The following is a 16,072-nucleotide window of genomic DNA, read 5'->3' as shown; positions in this document are numbered from 1 at the left end:
CCAGCATTTGGGGGTTCCTGATAACGACTGCACAGAGCAAAGCCCGTGGATAAGTAGTCTGAGTGGATTCCTCCTGGAGCTCCTCATCACCTGTCTGGATGCTGGTAGAATCTCTGATCTTGCACTAAATGGAGAACTGATCGGGGCGCCTGGGTGGCTTAGTCGGTTAAANAGATGAATTTCTTTTTTTTTTTTTTTTAACTTTTTAATGTTTATTTATTTTTGGGAGAGAGAGGGAGAGAGAGAGAAGGGCAAAGAGAGAGGGAGATACAGAACATGAAGCAGGCTCCAGGCTCTAAGCCATCAGCACAGAGCCCAACACAGGGCTCAAACTCCCAGAGACGAGATCATGACCTGAGCCAAAGTCAGATGCTTAACCGATTGAGCCGCCCAAACGACCCCCTAGATGAATTTCAACAACAGCATGGCACACTGGTTAAGAGGTCTCCAGAAGTTGGTTATCTGAATTAAAGCTCTGATTCTGCCATCATTAGCTGTGCTTGGCTAATCAGCTTCTGTGTGCCTCATTTCCCTCATCTTTTAATATGGGAGAATAATAGGATCTACCTCAGAGGTTTATCATGGGGATTAAACTAATTGATATGTTAGTTAACTTCAACTTCCCTTTGAATGTTTTTAGCTTTCATGCTCCGTTTTCCACACCTGCAATTGAACACCACTGTTAACAATGTTTTTTGGTTTGATCGCACAACGTATCCTATAGCAGACCTTCACAGTTACTTTCTTTACTTTCTTATTTCAAAATAAACAGGTCAGAATGAGCAAGAGGCACATCAGTGTGGCTCAGCAAACGTGGGCCCTTCTCTGCAAGAACGTTCTTAAAAAATGGAGGATGAAAAGAGAAACCTTGTTGGTATGTTTTAGAGTCTTCTCATGTTTCAAAGAGGGAAATGTGGGGTTTTTTTGTGGGGGCTGGTACAAACACTTAGTCTCCATTATTTGTTTCATATGTATATTCTATTTTTAACTAGCAGGCTGGATTTCTTTTTCCAAATTCTGGACTTTGCTATTACTTTAAATAAGAGCCCTTTAAATATATCATTAGCATATGTCTTACTGGAGGCTTTCCTTAAATAATTGATGTTTGGAAGCTCCCTGAAAACTAAAGCCACATCTGTATACTGCAGAGATAATAATTCTTAACATCTGAACTCATTTGAAACTCATGAAGGAATAGGTACAAAAGTTCAGGGTCAAAGTCAAAGAAAGAGGCAACTTTCATCCAAAATTAATGCAGCAAATAATCCAATATTTGGAAAACCCAACAACTCAAAGGACAAATTGTAGCACTTCTACACGATTGCACTATGGATGCAGACATCAGTTTGAAAGAAATCATGGCTATATAAAGAAACAGGAAAAGCAAATGGCATTTTGAACTTTTGCTCTGTTGAGAGAGTACTTATTTTCTTCTGATAAGAAGGAAAAGAATTGTTTTGTGTGGAAAATTAAGTAAATTGATTAAAACATAATAAAAAAGGTAAATCACCCATAAAATACCCATAGTTCAAGAGGTAATATATTAACTTTGATTTTATGACCATTGTGTGTGTGTGTGTGTGTGTGTGTGTGTATTGTTTCAATAAATATGTATCGAATGCTTAGCCTGGCAGTAAATAAAGCATACAAAAATCCTGCATGGAGTAAAGATTATGTAAGTATAAATATAAAAGTTGGATTCTACTCCGTATAGGTGTTTTACTTCCAACCTTTTAACTGTTTTTAATATAACCATTATATCTATCAACTGACCTATCTGGACAGATGCATTTGGTATAGGTATAGAGTAGCAGACATACTAAAAGAAGATCAGGGGTGCTTGTGGGGCTCAGTCTGTTAAGTGTCTGACTCCTGGTTCCAGCTCAGGTCATGATCTTGTGGTTTCGAGAGTTCAGGCCCTACATCGGGCTCTGTGATGGCAGCGTGGAGCCTGCTTGGGATTCTGTCTCCCTCTCTCTCTGCCCCTCGCTGACTCCCTCTGTCTCTGTCTCTCTCAAAATGGATGGATAAACTTTAAAAAATGTGTTTAATAAGATCGATGGTAAGTAAGATCTATACCTTTTTAAAGCTCATGTGTTTAGATTTGAAGGTAAATAATAACATGTGCTCTTACCTCCAGACTTCAAATGCATTCTTCTCGTTTCCAATTTTGGAATGCTGTCACAATGACAAAGGTTTGTAACGTTCTTTTGATGAACGGTATTTTAGGACTATCTTCTTTCACATGCAGGGTGGCTGCAGATAAAAATATGACCCTCTTGTTGATGGAGCTGGTAACCTATTTCATAACGCATGACATTTCTTTATCATGGACACTCAGGTTTCAGCATGACTATGAGCCATTGGGCCATTCATGAAGCAATCCAGCCTCTAACACTCACATGAAAGTGTGATAAATATAGAGTCTCAGTGATAATTGGACCTGATGCCATAACTCCATCTTGATGGATGATGAGTTATTTCAAAATATGCAAATTAAAAGACAAAAGAAAATTGAAACACTTGGAAACTGGGAGAGAAAAATAGTCCAAGCTATACAACAAAACTAAGTGTTTTAAGTTGTTCATAGATGACTTATCTGTGGTTGAACAGCTATTGATTTGCTTTATTTTTCTCTCATTGCTGTGTAGGAATGGTTTTTCTCATTTCTTCTAGTATTGTTTGCATACCGACTTTCCTCCGATTTACATCAAGTTAATGACTCTCCTCAGTTGCCCGCAATAGATCTGGGACGTGTAGATCATTTTAATGATTCTAATTATGTGATTGCATTTGCACCCGAATCCAAAACAACCCAGGAGATCATGAACAAAGTGGCTTCAGCCCCATTCATGAAAGGTATGTTCTCTGGCCATTCTTCGTGTTTCTATTTGCCAAACACACACATTTATGTTGGGATTACCTTTTATCCTCATTACAGTCCATATCAAAAAAAAAATAGTCCAGTATTATTCAAATGTATGTTAGTGAGAAGATTCTGGAAGTATTGGACAGCACATGGTTTTTAAGTCTCCTCAAATACATAAAAAAATGAGAGAGAAATTAGATAGCAAAACCGAGAAATCATGGGCAGTAGTTACAAACAAAAAGGTGGCGAAGTGTTTCCCCAAGTCCCACAGTATAAGTGAGAGGGGACAGAGTGCCAACAGCCACCGGGCCTGCGTGGCATCTCTCTCTGGGGTGCTGGGAGAGCAAAGGGAAGCAATGGGGTATCAGATGGACCTGAGAAGAGAAAAGAACACCTGGAGAGGAAGTCTGCAAAGCAGAGAAGGCCAATCTGCAAACTGAAGCCATCTTACCTGCTGTACGGGTAGGGTAGTATTATAGCGTTATTCCAAAGATGTTATATATAGGAAGTAGGATTTACCAAATAAGTAATTATGGAATAGTCTCTTTCTCTAACCCCCGCGTCCTGGAAGCCCAGGAGACTCAGCTCTGGCAGAAAGGAGATGCAGAGTTCTTAGACAGGATATCTGCAGGGTGAAGAATGTTGTCATTCCAGATAGCTAGGAAGCCGGCGAGGATGAATAGGTTCTGTCAAAAAGGCTCAGCCGTCAACTTGAAGAGACACCTACTGGTCAATCTTGGCATACGCTGAGCTTCAACAGGAACAATAAATGCAACCATCTGAAACACAGCCGATGTACACATGAAATCCAGACCTTCATAATGTATTAAAAGAAAAAATGTTGCTTTGGGAGGATGGTACAAAATCAGTTCCTATTATGAAAATCTGCATATAAAGGGAAAATACCAGTATTTATCCTATATGAAGTGTACTGTTGGATCATCACACAGATGATGGAAAGTACTGTTCCACAAACATTTTCTACTAAGTAAAGAACACATGATGGGAATATAACATCACCATTTTGAAACTCCCATTGAATTAATGGATCTAGGCTCTGAGTGCCCATGGCTGCTGATAATGTCTCAAAAAAACAGATTATCAGAGAATCATGACACTCTGATGAAAGAACACGCACCACCTGAGTCTGATGAAACCTCTGGATGCAGCTGCCAGATTGCAGGAAATGCAGAGACGATGAACATGTTGACTGGCACCCAACAGAATCCAGACTGCAGGAGATTGCATGGTTTAGGTGGCCTGGGTTTGGTCAGTACAGTCATTAATTTACATTATGTCTTTGGAATAAACAAATTATCTTGAGAAAACATTCTCCAAATTTAATAATTTTATGCTGTTTTTGGAAGTTTGGCCACATCAACACCATTGTCAAATGAAAATATATATTTTAACTATTGCATACATTTCAGCTTTGGATTGATTTATGTATGCATGAGTGGTGGTGCTATTATTCCTAATTCATTGTGTTTTAAGCCATGGTTTTAAAAGTTTTGGGGGGAACATGATCTATTTATGATAAAAGTGATTGCCACGTAACTCTGATTTTCTCTAGATTCTAGACCCCCACCCTCAGGATGAGTGTCTTATTTAGGACAAGCACAGCCTTGAATAAATAAAGAATTTCAACATAGGGGCGCTTGGGTGGCTTGGTCGGTTAAGCATCTGACTTCAGCTCGGGTCATGATCTTGCAGTTCATGGGTTCGAGCCCCTTATCGGGCTCTGTTCTGACAGCCAGCTCAGAGCCTGGAGCCTGTTTCAGATTCTGTGTCTCCCTCTCTCTCTGACCCTCCCCTGCTCACAGTCTCTCTCTCTCTCTTTCTCTCTCTCTCTCTCAGAAATAAATACATTTAATTTAATTTTAAAAAGAATTTTAACATAAAATAAGTTAAACATAATTGAATATGGGATGCAATCTTTGGACTACATAGAAATCCTCTTACTTATTAGCGATTTCTTTCTTTCACACGGCAGGAAGAACAGTCATGGGGTGGCCAGATGAGAAAAGCATGGAAGAACTGGATTTAAACTACTCTATAGATGCAGTGAGAGTCATCTTTAATGATACCTTCTCATATCATTTGAAATTTTCCTGGGGAAGTAGAATCCCCAAGGTGAAAGAACACAGAGACCATTCGGGTAAATTTCCTACTAGAATTTTTTTTTTTTTTTTTTGCTGTAATGTCATTAGTCACTAGAGGTCGCATATGATAACTGAAGTCTACACAAACATAAACAGCATGTACTTTGAATTTCTGAACATAAGTGAGATTCATCTCATTATTATTTTTAAAGTTTATTTATTTTTGAGAGAGAGAGTGTGTGGGAAGGGAAGAGAGAGAAGGAGAGAGAGAGAGAATCCCAAGCAGGCTCCACACTGTCAGCATGGAGCCCTACATGGGGCTTGAACCATGAACCATGAGATCATGACCTGATCCAAAAATCAAGAGTCAGACGCTTAACTGACTAAGCCACCAAGATGCCCCAAGATTCATTCTTATTAAATAAAGCCTGTGTTTCAACTATATTGTTTTATTAAGAAATTATACTTGCTATTATTCTTCCTATGTGACTCCTAAATATAACCTGAAAGAAAGAGAGATTTTCGTTCAGTGATCCCCAAATGTTAAAAAAAAATTAGTGCGTTCTTAGCATGAGCAAACAGAAGAGTAAAGCTCAACAAAATATTCTTGGCTAATTGAGAGAATGATAAGATTCAATGAAAATTGACTGATAACTTGTCTTAACAACATTAAGACATTAAACAATTAAACATTAAAGCAATTCTGGTGTATTCTCCTTGGGTACGCTCTATAAACTTCACCCGAGAAGTCCTACCATACAGTATATTATTGCGGACTTGGCATGCATTTTGGAATATCTGAAGTTTTGATTTTTCCTATAACCAAGACTGTCTCATCCTATTTTAAATGGTGGTGTTCTTCTTTTACTAAAGCTCACTGTCAAGTAATGGAAGAAAAAACCACTTGTGAAGGTTCAATGTTCTGGGAGAAAGGCTTTGTAGCTTTTCAAGCCGCCATCAATGCTGCTATCATAGAAGTGAGTATTAAGTTAAAGAAAGCTAATTGTGCCATAAATTAAATTTTAATGCATGGTGCTATCATGGATTGTCCTATCTTATCATTTAATTTATCCATTAATTTATTTTGCACAATCCACTGAACAACTGCTATATTTAAGCCATTACACCAAGTCCCTGAGGATTAGGAAATAAGTACAATACAAGCACTTTTCTCCAGGGATGCTGAAGAGTGAAGGGATAGAAATATGGATGTGAAGTCATAATAAGAGATTAGGGTCTATCAATCATAGAATTATAAATGCTATGCAAGGCAAACTATGGAGCAGAAGATACTCTGATGAGAAATATCAGAGAAGGTGACTAACTGAGGTGACATTTCAGTGGTGACTTTACGCAAGAGTAAAATTGTGTCCATTGAAGATGGCAAATAGTCATACTCTAAGGAGTCAGGACAAAACTTGGATGTTTCAGGAAGTACAAGGGGCCAGATCATGAATGAGCATGGATATTTAAATGAGAAATGCACATGATTTCTTTAAACTGACAGAAAACGCCCGAGGTTATAATTAGCTCGATGATAACAATTTGATCATTGATATCTTCCCTTAGATAACAACAAATCACTCAGTGATGGAAGAGCTGATGGCAGTTACTGGTATAAATATGAAGATACTACCTTTTGTTGCCCAAGCAGGAGTTGCGACTGACTTTTTCATATTCTTCTGCATTATTTCTTTTTCGGCATTCATTTACTATGTATCAGTCAATGTTGCACAAGAAAGGCAATACATTAAGTCATTGATGACAATGATGGGCCTTCGAGAGTCAGCATTCTGGTAAGTTATGTGGCCACAATCTATCATGCAACATAAATAAATACAGCAAGCTAGCCACTTGGACTCCCTATAAAGTAACCTATTTAAACTTGATTCTTTCATAAAGCAGTGCATTATAAATGAATAGAACAGATTCAAGTAAGCTTGGTAAATTAAACTTTTCATATTTCTTTCAATTAAAGAAAGCCTGGCTCCATAGATGTCTGCTTATACCCAGGTCACTAAGCAGTAGAAATGATGGCTCTCGGACCCTAGTTGCCACACATGAGTGAACCCAAATGTGTAAGAACTTGAGGTTTTCAATGTGTGAACCTAGATGTGTAAAAACTTGAGGTTTCTAATGTGTGAACCTAGATGTGTAAGAACTTGAGGTTTCTAATATTCTATGAAGTATACGTTTCAGATGTCTCATTAGATCGGGGGTTGATATTGCCCCTGCATTGAATAAACCATCATTCTGATGACACTGAATGAACAAGCCCATTAAGCTCTTTAAGCACAGAGATTCCTCAGTGGAGGAAGTTAGAACTGAGGCCTGGGGGGCAGGAAGCCATAGGTCTTCTCCATCTGAGCATTACCACCCCAAACAAGCTACTTAATCTCTTTCAACCTCAGTGTTCTTTTCTGTGAAACATTGGTAATAGCATCTGTATCTCATTGGCTGTGAGGAGTACAGAAGGGAATGTATTTAAAGTGCTTTGCATTGAGCTTAACAAAAATTAAACACTGAATATTGGGTGGCGCTTGGTAGAAATCTGGGGAGGATCACAGTCTGAGAAGACAGTAGATGTAAGTGAAGAAACCAAGGAGTGAATCCCCAATTAACAGCAACAAACTTTTAATGAGTTAAGCCAAAGGATGTATTTGAGATATAGACTTAGTAAAACCATGAGTTCTGGACTGAAAAAAGTCATGATTTGAACGTGCTTTTTTTACACACTGATGTTATTCTCAGTGGTAAACAAGATTTGTAGAATACACAGAAAAGATCTAGACATATGCCATGTAGTCTTTAAAAGAATGTTAGGCACTAGTCAGTTGAGTAGGAAGAACCCGCACATTTTTTCTTTTTTTTTTTTTAATTTATATTTTGGTTAGTTACCATACAGTGCAATAATGGTCTCAGGAGGGGAATTCAGTGATTCATCACTTACATGTAACACCCGGTACTCATTCCAACAAGTGCCCTCCTAAGTCACCTATTTTGCCCAACCCCCACCCAACACCTCTCCAGCAACAACCCTCAGTTTGTTCTCTGTATTTAAGAGTCTCTTATGATTTGTCTCCCTCTCTGTTTTTACCTTATTTCATTTTTCTTACCTTCCCCTATGTTCATCTGTTTTGTTTCTTAAATTCCACATATGGGTGAAATCATACAGTATTTGTCTTTCTCTGACTGATTTATTTCACTTACCATTGTACACTCTAGTTCCATCCACAGTGTTGGTAATGGCAAGATTTTATTCTTTTTGATCACCGAGTAATATTCCATCGATCCATTCATCAGTTGATGAACATTTGGGCTCTTTCCATAATTTGACTATTATTGATCGTGCTTTTATAAGTATGTGCCCCTTCGAGTCAGCATTTTTGTATCCTTTGGATAAATACCTAGTAGTGCAATTGCTGGGTTGTAGATTATTTCTATTTTCAGTTTTTTGAGGAACTTCCACACTGTGTTCTAGAGTGGCTGCACCAGTTTGCATTCCCTCCAACAATGCAAATGTGTTCCCCTTTCTCCACATCCTCGCCATCATCTGTTGTTTACTTGGCTGTTAATTTTAGCCACTATGATTGGTGTGAGGTTTTGATTTGTATTTCCCTGATGACAAGTGATGTTAAGCATCTGTTCGTGTATCTGTTAGCCAACCAGATGTCTTCTTTGGAAAGCTGTCTATTCATGTGTTCTGCCCATTTCTTCACTGGGTTATTTGGTTTTTAGGTGTTGAGTTTGATAAGTTCTTAATAGATTAATACTAAGCTTTATCTGACATGTCATTTGCAAATATCTTCTCCCATTCTGTCAATTGCCATTTGGTTTTATTGACTGTTTCCTTTGTTGTGCAGAAGATTTTTATCTTGATGAGGTCCCAATAATTCATTTTTGCTTTTGTTTCCCTTGCCTCCAGAGATGTGTCTAGTAAGAAGTTGCTGCAGCTGATGTCAAAGAGGTTGCTGCCCTTTTCTTCTCTAGCATTTTGGGATAGTTTTCTGTCTTATATTTAGGCCTTTCATCCTTTTTGAATTTAGCAAATGTCAAGATTTCATTCTTTTGATGGCTGAGAAATATTCCATTGTATATATATACTACATCTTTCTTATCTATTTATTCATCAGTCAATGGACATTGGGCTCTTTCCATAGTTTGGCTATTGTTGATAGTGCTGCTATAAACATTGGGGTGCATATACCCCTTCGAATCAGCATTTTTGTATCCTTTGGATAAATACCTAATAGTGCAATTGCTGGATCATAGGATAGTTCTATTTTTAACATTTTGAGGACCCTCCACACTGGGTTCCAGAGTGACTGCACCAGTTTGCATTCCCACCAGCAGTGCAGGAGGGTTCCCCTTTCTCCACATCCTCACCAAAACCTGTTGTTTCTTGTGTTGTTCATTTTAGCCACTCTGACCTGTGTGAGGTCGTATCTCATCCTGGTTTTGATTTATACCTCCCTGAGGATGAGTGATGTTGAGCATCTTTTCATGTGTCTGTTCTTCTTTGGCAAAGTGTCTATTCATGTATTCCGCCCATTTCTTAACTGAAGACCCCACATTTTAATGCTGCCAATTTATACCAAATTTATCTATTTCCTCCAGAAATGTTTAAGTGAGTACAAAAGTGGAGAAAATAGATTGCTGGATTGGTCTAGAATGGGAGTTTTGTCTGGTGTCTCTCTTTTTGTATTAAAATTGTATAACTCATATTGAAGAAAATTTTGCTCATTACATTTTTAAAAGAATAGACAGGGTGCCTGGGCGGCTCAGTCGGTTAAGTGTCCAACTCTTGGTATCAGCATAGGTCATGATCTCGTGGCTTCGTAGGTTTAAGCCTTGCATCAGGCTCTATGCTGGCAGCGAGAGCCTGCTTGAGGTTCTCTCTCTCCCTCTCTCTCTGCCTCTCCCTTACTCATTCTGTCTCTGTCTCTTTCAAAATAATCAATAAACTTAAAAAAAAATAGAATTCTACAGAGAGTCGGAGAAAAGTAAACAATATGTTAAAAAGAAGAGAGAAACCAAATAGTTCCAATGAGGAAGGGGTTAAAAAAATCAGGACTTTTCCCTCATAAGAAAAGGCTGTGACATTCTATTAATACCACATATAAATGATATTAAGAAGTTTATAGGACATGGAAAGATGAACAATTTCAGATGAACAGAAGTGACTGAGCAAAGGGAATCATTACAATTAGGCAAGACTTCCCAAAAACATGATGGCATTTTAAACTTTGAAGAAAACTATGTGGTCATTGTAGACTCGTTATAAGCCAGTTGCCACATTAACTACATAATGCACAACACTTCACTTAATTCTCTTGTTATTTTTCAATAGTCAATAAAGAAGTTTAGAGAGATTAAATAGCTACCTCTCAGGATCATATAGGTAGAATGTAACAGAAAAACCCTGAACCCACATCTGTATGATTAGAAAGCTGTTTCTCTCCCCCAGCAAGAATTTTCTTCCTGTTTCTTTGTCTTTGATCACAAGAAAAACACATCTTTACATCCATCTATCTTTCTGCATCTATCTATGTCCTATGACTGTGTGAATATCTGTATCTATATCTATTCTATATCTAATCATCAATATCAAGGGTTAGCAGACCATGGCCCTTTTTTGTACAGTCTGCAAGCTAGGAATGGCTTTTACGAAAATGCTGTAAAAAAATCAAAAGAACTAAAATACTTTATGACACTCAAAAGTTTATATGAAATTCAAATGTCAGTGTCTACTGACTGCACGTTGACTGCACATTGTCCGTGACTGTTTCCATCCTCTGAAAGCAAACTTGAGTAGCTATAAGGGACTGTATAGTTCAAAAAGCCTAAAAGATTTACTAGCTGGCTCTTCTGAGGAAAAGTTTGCTGAAATCTGCTTCATCTGTTTTTTGTCCCTGGTGTTTATATTTTACTGAAAGAAGAAGTCTAGAAACTACACATCATCATAGATGCCTTCCCAGAAAACCTCTCCCAATTAGCCTCATTATATCACCCAGTCTATTTCTTTCTGATTTTGCAATTAGCTACCCATTTTACCTGTTTACTTGTTGATTGTTTCCCTTCCCCAGTCACCTATGAACTCTGGGGACAGAGAAGTTTTCTCATCTATTAGCTGTTGTATTCCCTTTACCCTTGATTTATGGTAAGCTTCCCAACTCCTCTGCAGAGTAAATGAATAAATACAGTGATAAAGTACCAGCCCTCTGAACTAATGCTTCGTTTCTGTGCCAGGCTCTGCTGGGGTTTGATGTATTCTGGCTTCATCTTCATTGTGGCCACTTTGATGGCTCTTATTGTAACATCTGCCCAGGTTGTCGTCCAAACTGGCTTCGTGGTAGTCTTCACTCTCTTTCTCCTCTATGGGCTGTCTTTGGTGAGTTGGCAAATTTAATCTCTGTCTTTTTTTTTTTCTCTCTCTCTCTCTGTCTCTCTCTCTCTCTCTCTGAGAGTCGTTTCCCTCTGATTCTGTTCACACCTGTTTCTGTTTACAGTATTTGAATATTTGCATGGAGTGGTATCTGGGGGAGTGGGGAGGAATGGATATTATATACTTTGGTATTAGGAAAATGTTTTGATTATGCTGATGATGGTTCTCAGAGAGTTATATACTACCTGAAGTTTTTCTCTCCTCTCAGATAACTTTAGCTTTCCTGATGAGCGTGTTGATTAAGAAACCTTTCCTTACGGGTTTGGTTGTCTTTCTCCTCACTGTCTTTTGGGGGAGTCTGGGATTCACTGCTTTGTACAGGGATCTACCTGCATTTCTGGAATGGACCTTATGTCTTCTTAGTCCTTTCGCTTTCACTGCTGGAATGGCCCAGGTAAGAGTTAATATAACTAGTTTATTTCTTTTTTTTTAACAAAACATTAAAAAATATTCTCTCTGAGGAATTCATGCTACGTGTTCTAAGCATCAAAATTTCCATCCACTTCTGTATACATCTAAGATATAGGAGAGGTTTTCTTTTTTTCTCTCAGCATAACTGGCTTGATTTTAAATCACTAAATAGAGGCTGATCCTGCATTATTGATATAGTTCAGCTTGTACTTTTAATGGGTCGTTCCAATGAGCATTTAACTGATTTAATGCTCAGGAAACAGGACCTTTAACATTATCGCAAGTATTTGAAAACCAGGAATTCAATAGAAATACATTTTTAAAAATTTTATTTATTTATTTTTTTAACAAATAGTTTATTGTCAAGTTGGTTTCCATATAACACTCAGTGCTCATCCCCACAAGTGCCCTCCTCCATGCCCATCCCCCCTCCCCCCTACATCCATCAGTCCTCAGTTTGTTTCTCAGCATTCAAGAGTCTCTCATGGTTTGCCTCTTTCCCTTTCCCCCACCATTTCCCCCCAATAGAAATACATTTTTAATTTTAATTGGCCTGTTGAATATGAAAATGAACCTTTTCTCAGTAAATTTGATTCCAGGTGTGACATCATAACCATAAAATTGCTACATGAAAGTTACATTTCATATAAATACATTGTATCTCACTATAATAAGAATATTTTTCTTCTGTCTTCTGCCCAACTACTGAAGTACTTTTCACTCCATGTTTCTATTTTCAAATGGTGTCCCCTGTCTAGAATGCCCCTTATGTCCCCCTCTTACACCTGATCAAACCCTATAGGCAACCTCTCCTTGGAGTTTTTACTTCTCAGAGGACTTGAGTACTTCTGCCCATGGGTTTCTAAGCCTTTAGTACGTTTCTCCACTCACTACCCAAATCGCTTTTTAGTTAGATGGTTTCACTGCTATGTCTTCCAATAGATTAGAGCTCTGTAAAGATAGGAAAAGATATGTTTTATTTATCGTTTCAATCCCCGTGTTTAGCAAAAATAAGACAATAATAACTTAATACTCTATTTACCCTTTTAAAATCCAATGTATGTATCTTTTTTCCAGCTTATACATTGGGACTATGACGTGAATTCTAACATCCATTTGGATTCTTCAGATAACCCATACCTAATAATAGCTACTCTATTCATGTTGGTTTTTGATGCTCTTCTCTACCTGGCATTGACGTTATATTTTGACAAAATTTTGCCCAGTAAGTCATAACATAATTGTAATTCAACACAATTTCATTCAGTGCATTTCTTTAAAATATCTCTCTAACACATATCAGATATAAATTATCAGGGGCGCCTGGGTGGCTTAGTCGGTTAAGCGTCCGACTTTCGCTTGGGTCATGATCTCGCGGTTCGTGGGTTCGAGCCCCGCGTCGGGCTCTGTGCTGACTGCCAGCTCAGAGCCTGGAGCCTGTTTCAGTCTGTGTCTCCCTCTCTCTCTTACCCTCCCCTGCTCACGCTGTCTCTCTCTCTCTCTCTCCTAGAAATAAATAAAACATTAAAAAAAATTATCAAGCATGTTTTTTTCAAAATTTCTAAAATGAGCCCAAAGATATTCCACACTTTGTTTGTAGAATTGCTTTCTAAGATCTTGTTCTACCACAACACTTAAGATTATTTCTTTCTAAAAAGAGATATTTGTGGGGTGCCTGGGTAGCTCAGTCGGTTAAGCCTCTGGCTCTTGATTTCAGCTCAGGTCATAATCTCACAGTTTGTGAGATTGATCTCCATGTGAGGCTCCAAGCTCAGCATGGAGCCTGTTTAAAATTACCTCAATTCTCTCTCTCTCCTTCTGCCCCTCTCCCCCACTCATGCTCTCTCTCTCTCTCAAATAAAAACAACATAAAATAAAAATAAAAAGAGATACTTATAAGAGATTAAGGATAATTATACTATTAGTGTTCTATCAGAACAACATGGAAAGAGCTAGTGCTTAACAGTGTTTAAATGCTTCCCAAAGCAGTTGCCTTGATAAGCTGTCCTAGGATAACCCATCCTTAAAGTGGTGACTGATCCAATATGCAATTGCCTCCTGTTCATGTAGATGAATACGGACATCAACATTCTCCTTGGTTTTTCCTGAAATCCTCTTTTTGGTTTCTACACCAACGGGCTGATCATGTGGTCTTTGAGAATGAACCAGATTCGGATTCTTTACCTAATGATTCTTTTGAGCCAGTGTCTCCAGAATTCCATGGAAAAGAAGCCATCAGGTAAGAAGCAGATTACGGAAAGGAGAACACAAATGAAGAACAGGTCAGGGAACAGAGATCTATGAGGCAAAACACAGATGTGACTAATTTTCCTGGGTGCCTCTTTGTACCCACCGACATCCAGGCTGTTCTACTTATAAAAGGCCACACTCATTGTCACCATTTATATTTACTACTATCTTATGCAGAACAACAAACATCAGTGGATAAATAATCTTCATATTTCCATTTTTCTCTTTTTTCTTTGTTGTGCTATTCTCTCTCTTTCTGTGCTTGCTCTCTTTATGACAGGCACTGTCATCATGTCCCTTGTTATCTTATCTCCTTTATCTCTATGATACGCTTTGTGTCTCTACTCTCTTCTTCCTGATTGATAAGATGAGAAGGTAGAGGCAGATGACGCAGAAAAGGGGAGTCAGGAATCCAGAGAGATGGGAAGAAACCCTAAGTTAGGGTCCTCAGGGCATGCGTGTCTTCCCTCTGAGATGATGTGCATGTTTTATTCGACGCCGATTGCCCTATTTCCAAACAACTAGAAATCCCTAAATTCCCTGGGTCTCTGCCCAAAATGTGTTCATCATTCAATTTGCCATCATCTCCTCAGTAAACCCTTTCCAGACACCTGGGCCTGGGTGAGGGAAAGAGCCCCCAGATTTTCTCACATCCCCAAAGACTTGACTTCTCAATCCTCTGTCTACTTCTACAATGTCCCTAAAACATTTTCCTTTCTTTTTTCAGAATAAGAAATCTTAAAAAAGAATATAGAAAAGGAAATCATGAAAAAGTGGAGGCCTTGAAAGGTAATACGCTAACAACATATTTGACAAAGCTGTTGAATTTGGTGACCATGTCTTCATGGAGATACCAGATTTCACCGCTCTCCTCCATTTGAGCACATCGTGTTTCCTTCCAGGCATATTAAAAACCACAGAACAATTTTAGGTGTGCCTGGGTGGCTTAGTTGTTTAAGCATTTGACTTCAGCTCAGGTCACGATCTCATGGTTTTTGGGTTCAAGCCCTGCATCGGGCTCTGTGCTGACATCTCAGAGCCTGGAGCCTGCTTTGGATTCTGTGTCTCCCTCTCTCTGCTCCTCCCCTGTTCACTCTCTGTCTCTCGCTCTCCTTCAAAAATAAATAAACATTTCTTTAAAACCATATAACAATTTTAGAAAGTCAGGGTGTGCCATGGATACCTTATGGGTTTGAAAGATGTATAAGTGAATCATGATAAACTTTCATTTTAACTCATCCCACTCCCTAGTCCTAATAAATGATCTTTATTTTTTAAATTTTTTTTTAACATTTATCTATTTTTGAGAAAGAAAGATTAGGGGCAGGGGAGGGGCAGAAAGAGGGCAATACTATGAGCACTAAGAGCACCAAGCCTGATGTGGGGCTTGAACACATGAACCATGAGATCACGACCTGAGCCGAAGTCAAGAGTTGGCCACTTAACAAACTGAGCCACCCAAGCGCCCCTAAATGATTTTTATTATTGTCAGTCAATTTTTAATGACAAAACTGCTCTTTTCAAAAAATTGTTAATCACATAATAATATGTCATGACAATGCTACAGCTATAAAATGTATATCATGGGAGATACCATTTTATTTTATTTTTATTGTTTTTTATTTATTTTTTGAGAGGGAGAAAAAGAAAGAGTGAGCTGGGGAGGGGTAGAGAAAGGAGAAGACACAGAAGCCGAGGAAGGCTCCAGGCTCTGAGTTGTCAGCACAGAGTCCAACTCGGGGCTTGAATCATGAGACCATGATCTGAGCTGAAGTTGGACGCTTAACTGATAGAGCCACCCAGGGACCCCAAGAGATACTATCTTAAAGGAAAGAATTTGGGGATGGATTTATTTTTAACACTTGTAGCCAAATATGCACATGCTAAAAGGAATTATAAAACTTTGGGAGAATATAAAGTTAACATGTAACTCTCAGTGGAATTTTTTTTTTTTTTTTTGTAATAATGCCAGGTCTGGTATTTGACATTTTTGAA

The 16,072-nt window shown here is 38.3% G+C and overlaps 1 protein-coding gene across 1 annotated transcript in view; it reads left to right on the top strand.

Moving 5' to 3' along the window:
- Positions 1-72: 72 nt before the first annotated feature.
- LOC144244936 (ATP-binding cassette sub-family A member 9-like) overlaps positions 73-16,072 on the top strand; it is a 60,888-nt gene continuing 44,888 nt past the window's right edge. The window contains exons 1-12 of the mRNA XM_077780280.1: positions 73-104; positions 773-874; positions 2,652-2,859; positions 4,863-5,027; positions 5,845-5,948; positions 6,541-6,767; positions 11,221-11,362; positions 11,625-11,810; positions 12,905-13,052; positions 13,898-14,066; positions 14,805-14,866; positions 16,050-16,063. Of these exons, the coding sequence (XP_077636406.1) occupies positions 99-104; positions 773-874; positions 2,652-2,859; positions 4,863-5,027; positions 5,845-5,948; positions 6,541-6,767; positions 11,221-11,362; positions 11,625-11,810; positions 12,905-13,052; positions 13,898-14,066; positions 14,805-14,866; positions 16,050-16,063 (1,533 nt within the window). The 5' untranslated portion in view covers positions 73-98. The remainder of the gene's footprint in view (positions 105-772; positions 875-2,651; positions 2,860-4,862; positions 5,028-5,844; positions 5,949-6,540; positions 6,768-11,220; positions 11,363-11,624; positions 11,811-12,904; positions 13,053-13,897; positions 14,067-14,804; positions 14,867-16,049; positions 16,064-16,072) is intronic.

The sequence above is a fragment of the Crocuta crocuta genome, unplaced genomic scaffold (genome assembly GCF_008692635.1).
Source record: "Crocuta crocuta isolate KB4526 unplaced genomic scaffold, BGI_CrCroc_1.0 scaffold288, whole genome shotgun sequence".
Lineage (NCBI taxonomy): Eukaryota > Metazoa > Chordata > Mammalia > Carnivora > Hyaenidae > Crocuta > Crocuta crocuta.
This window is presented reverse-complemented; position numbering and strand designations above follow the sequence as displayed.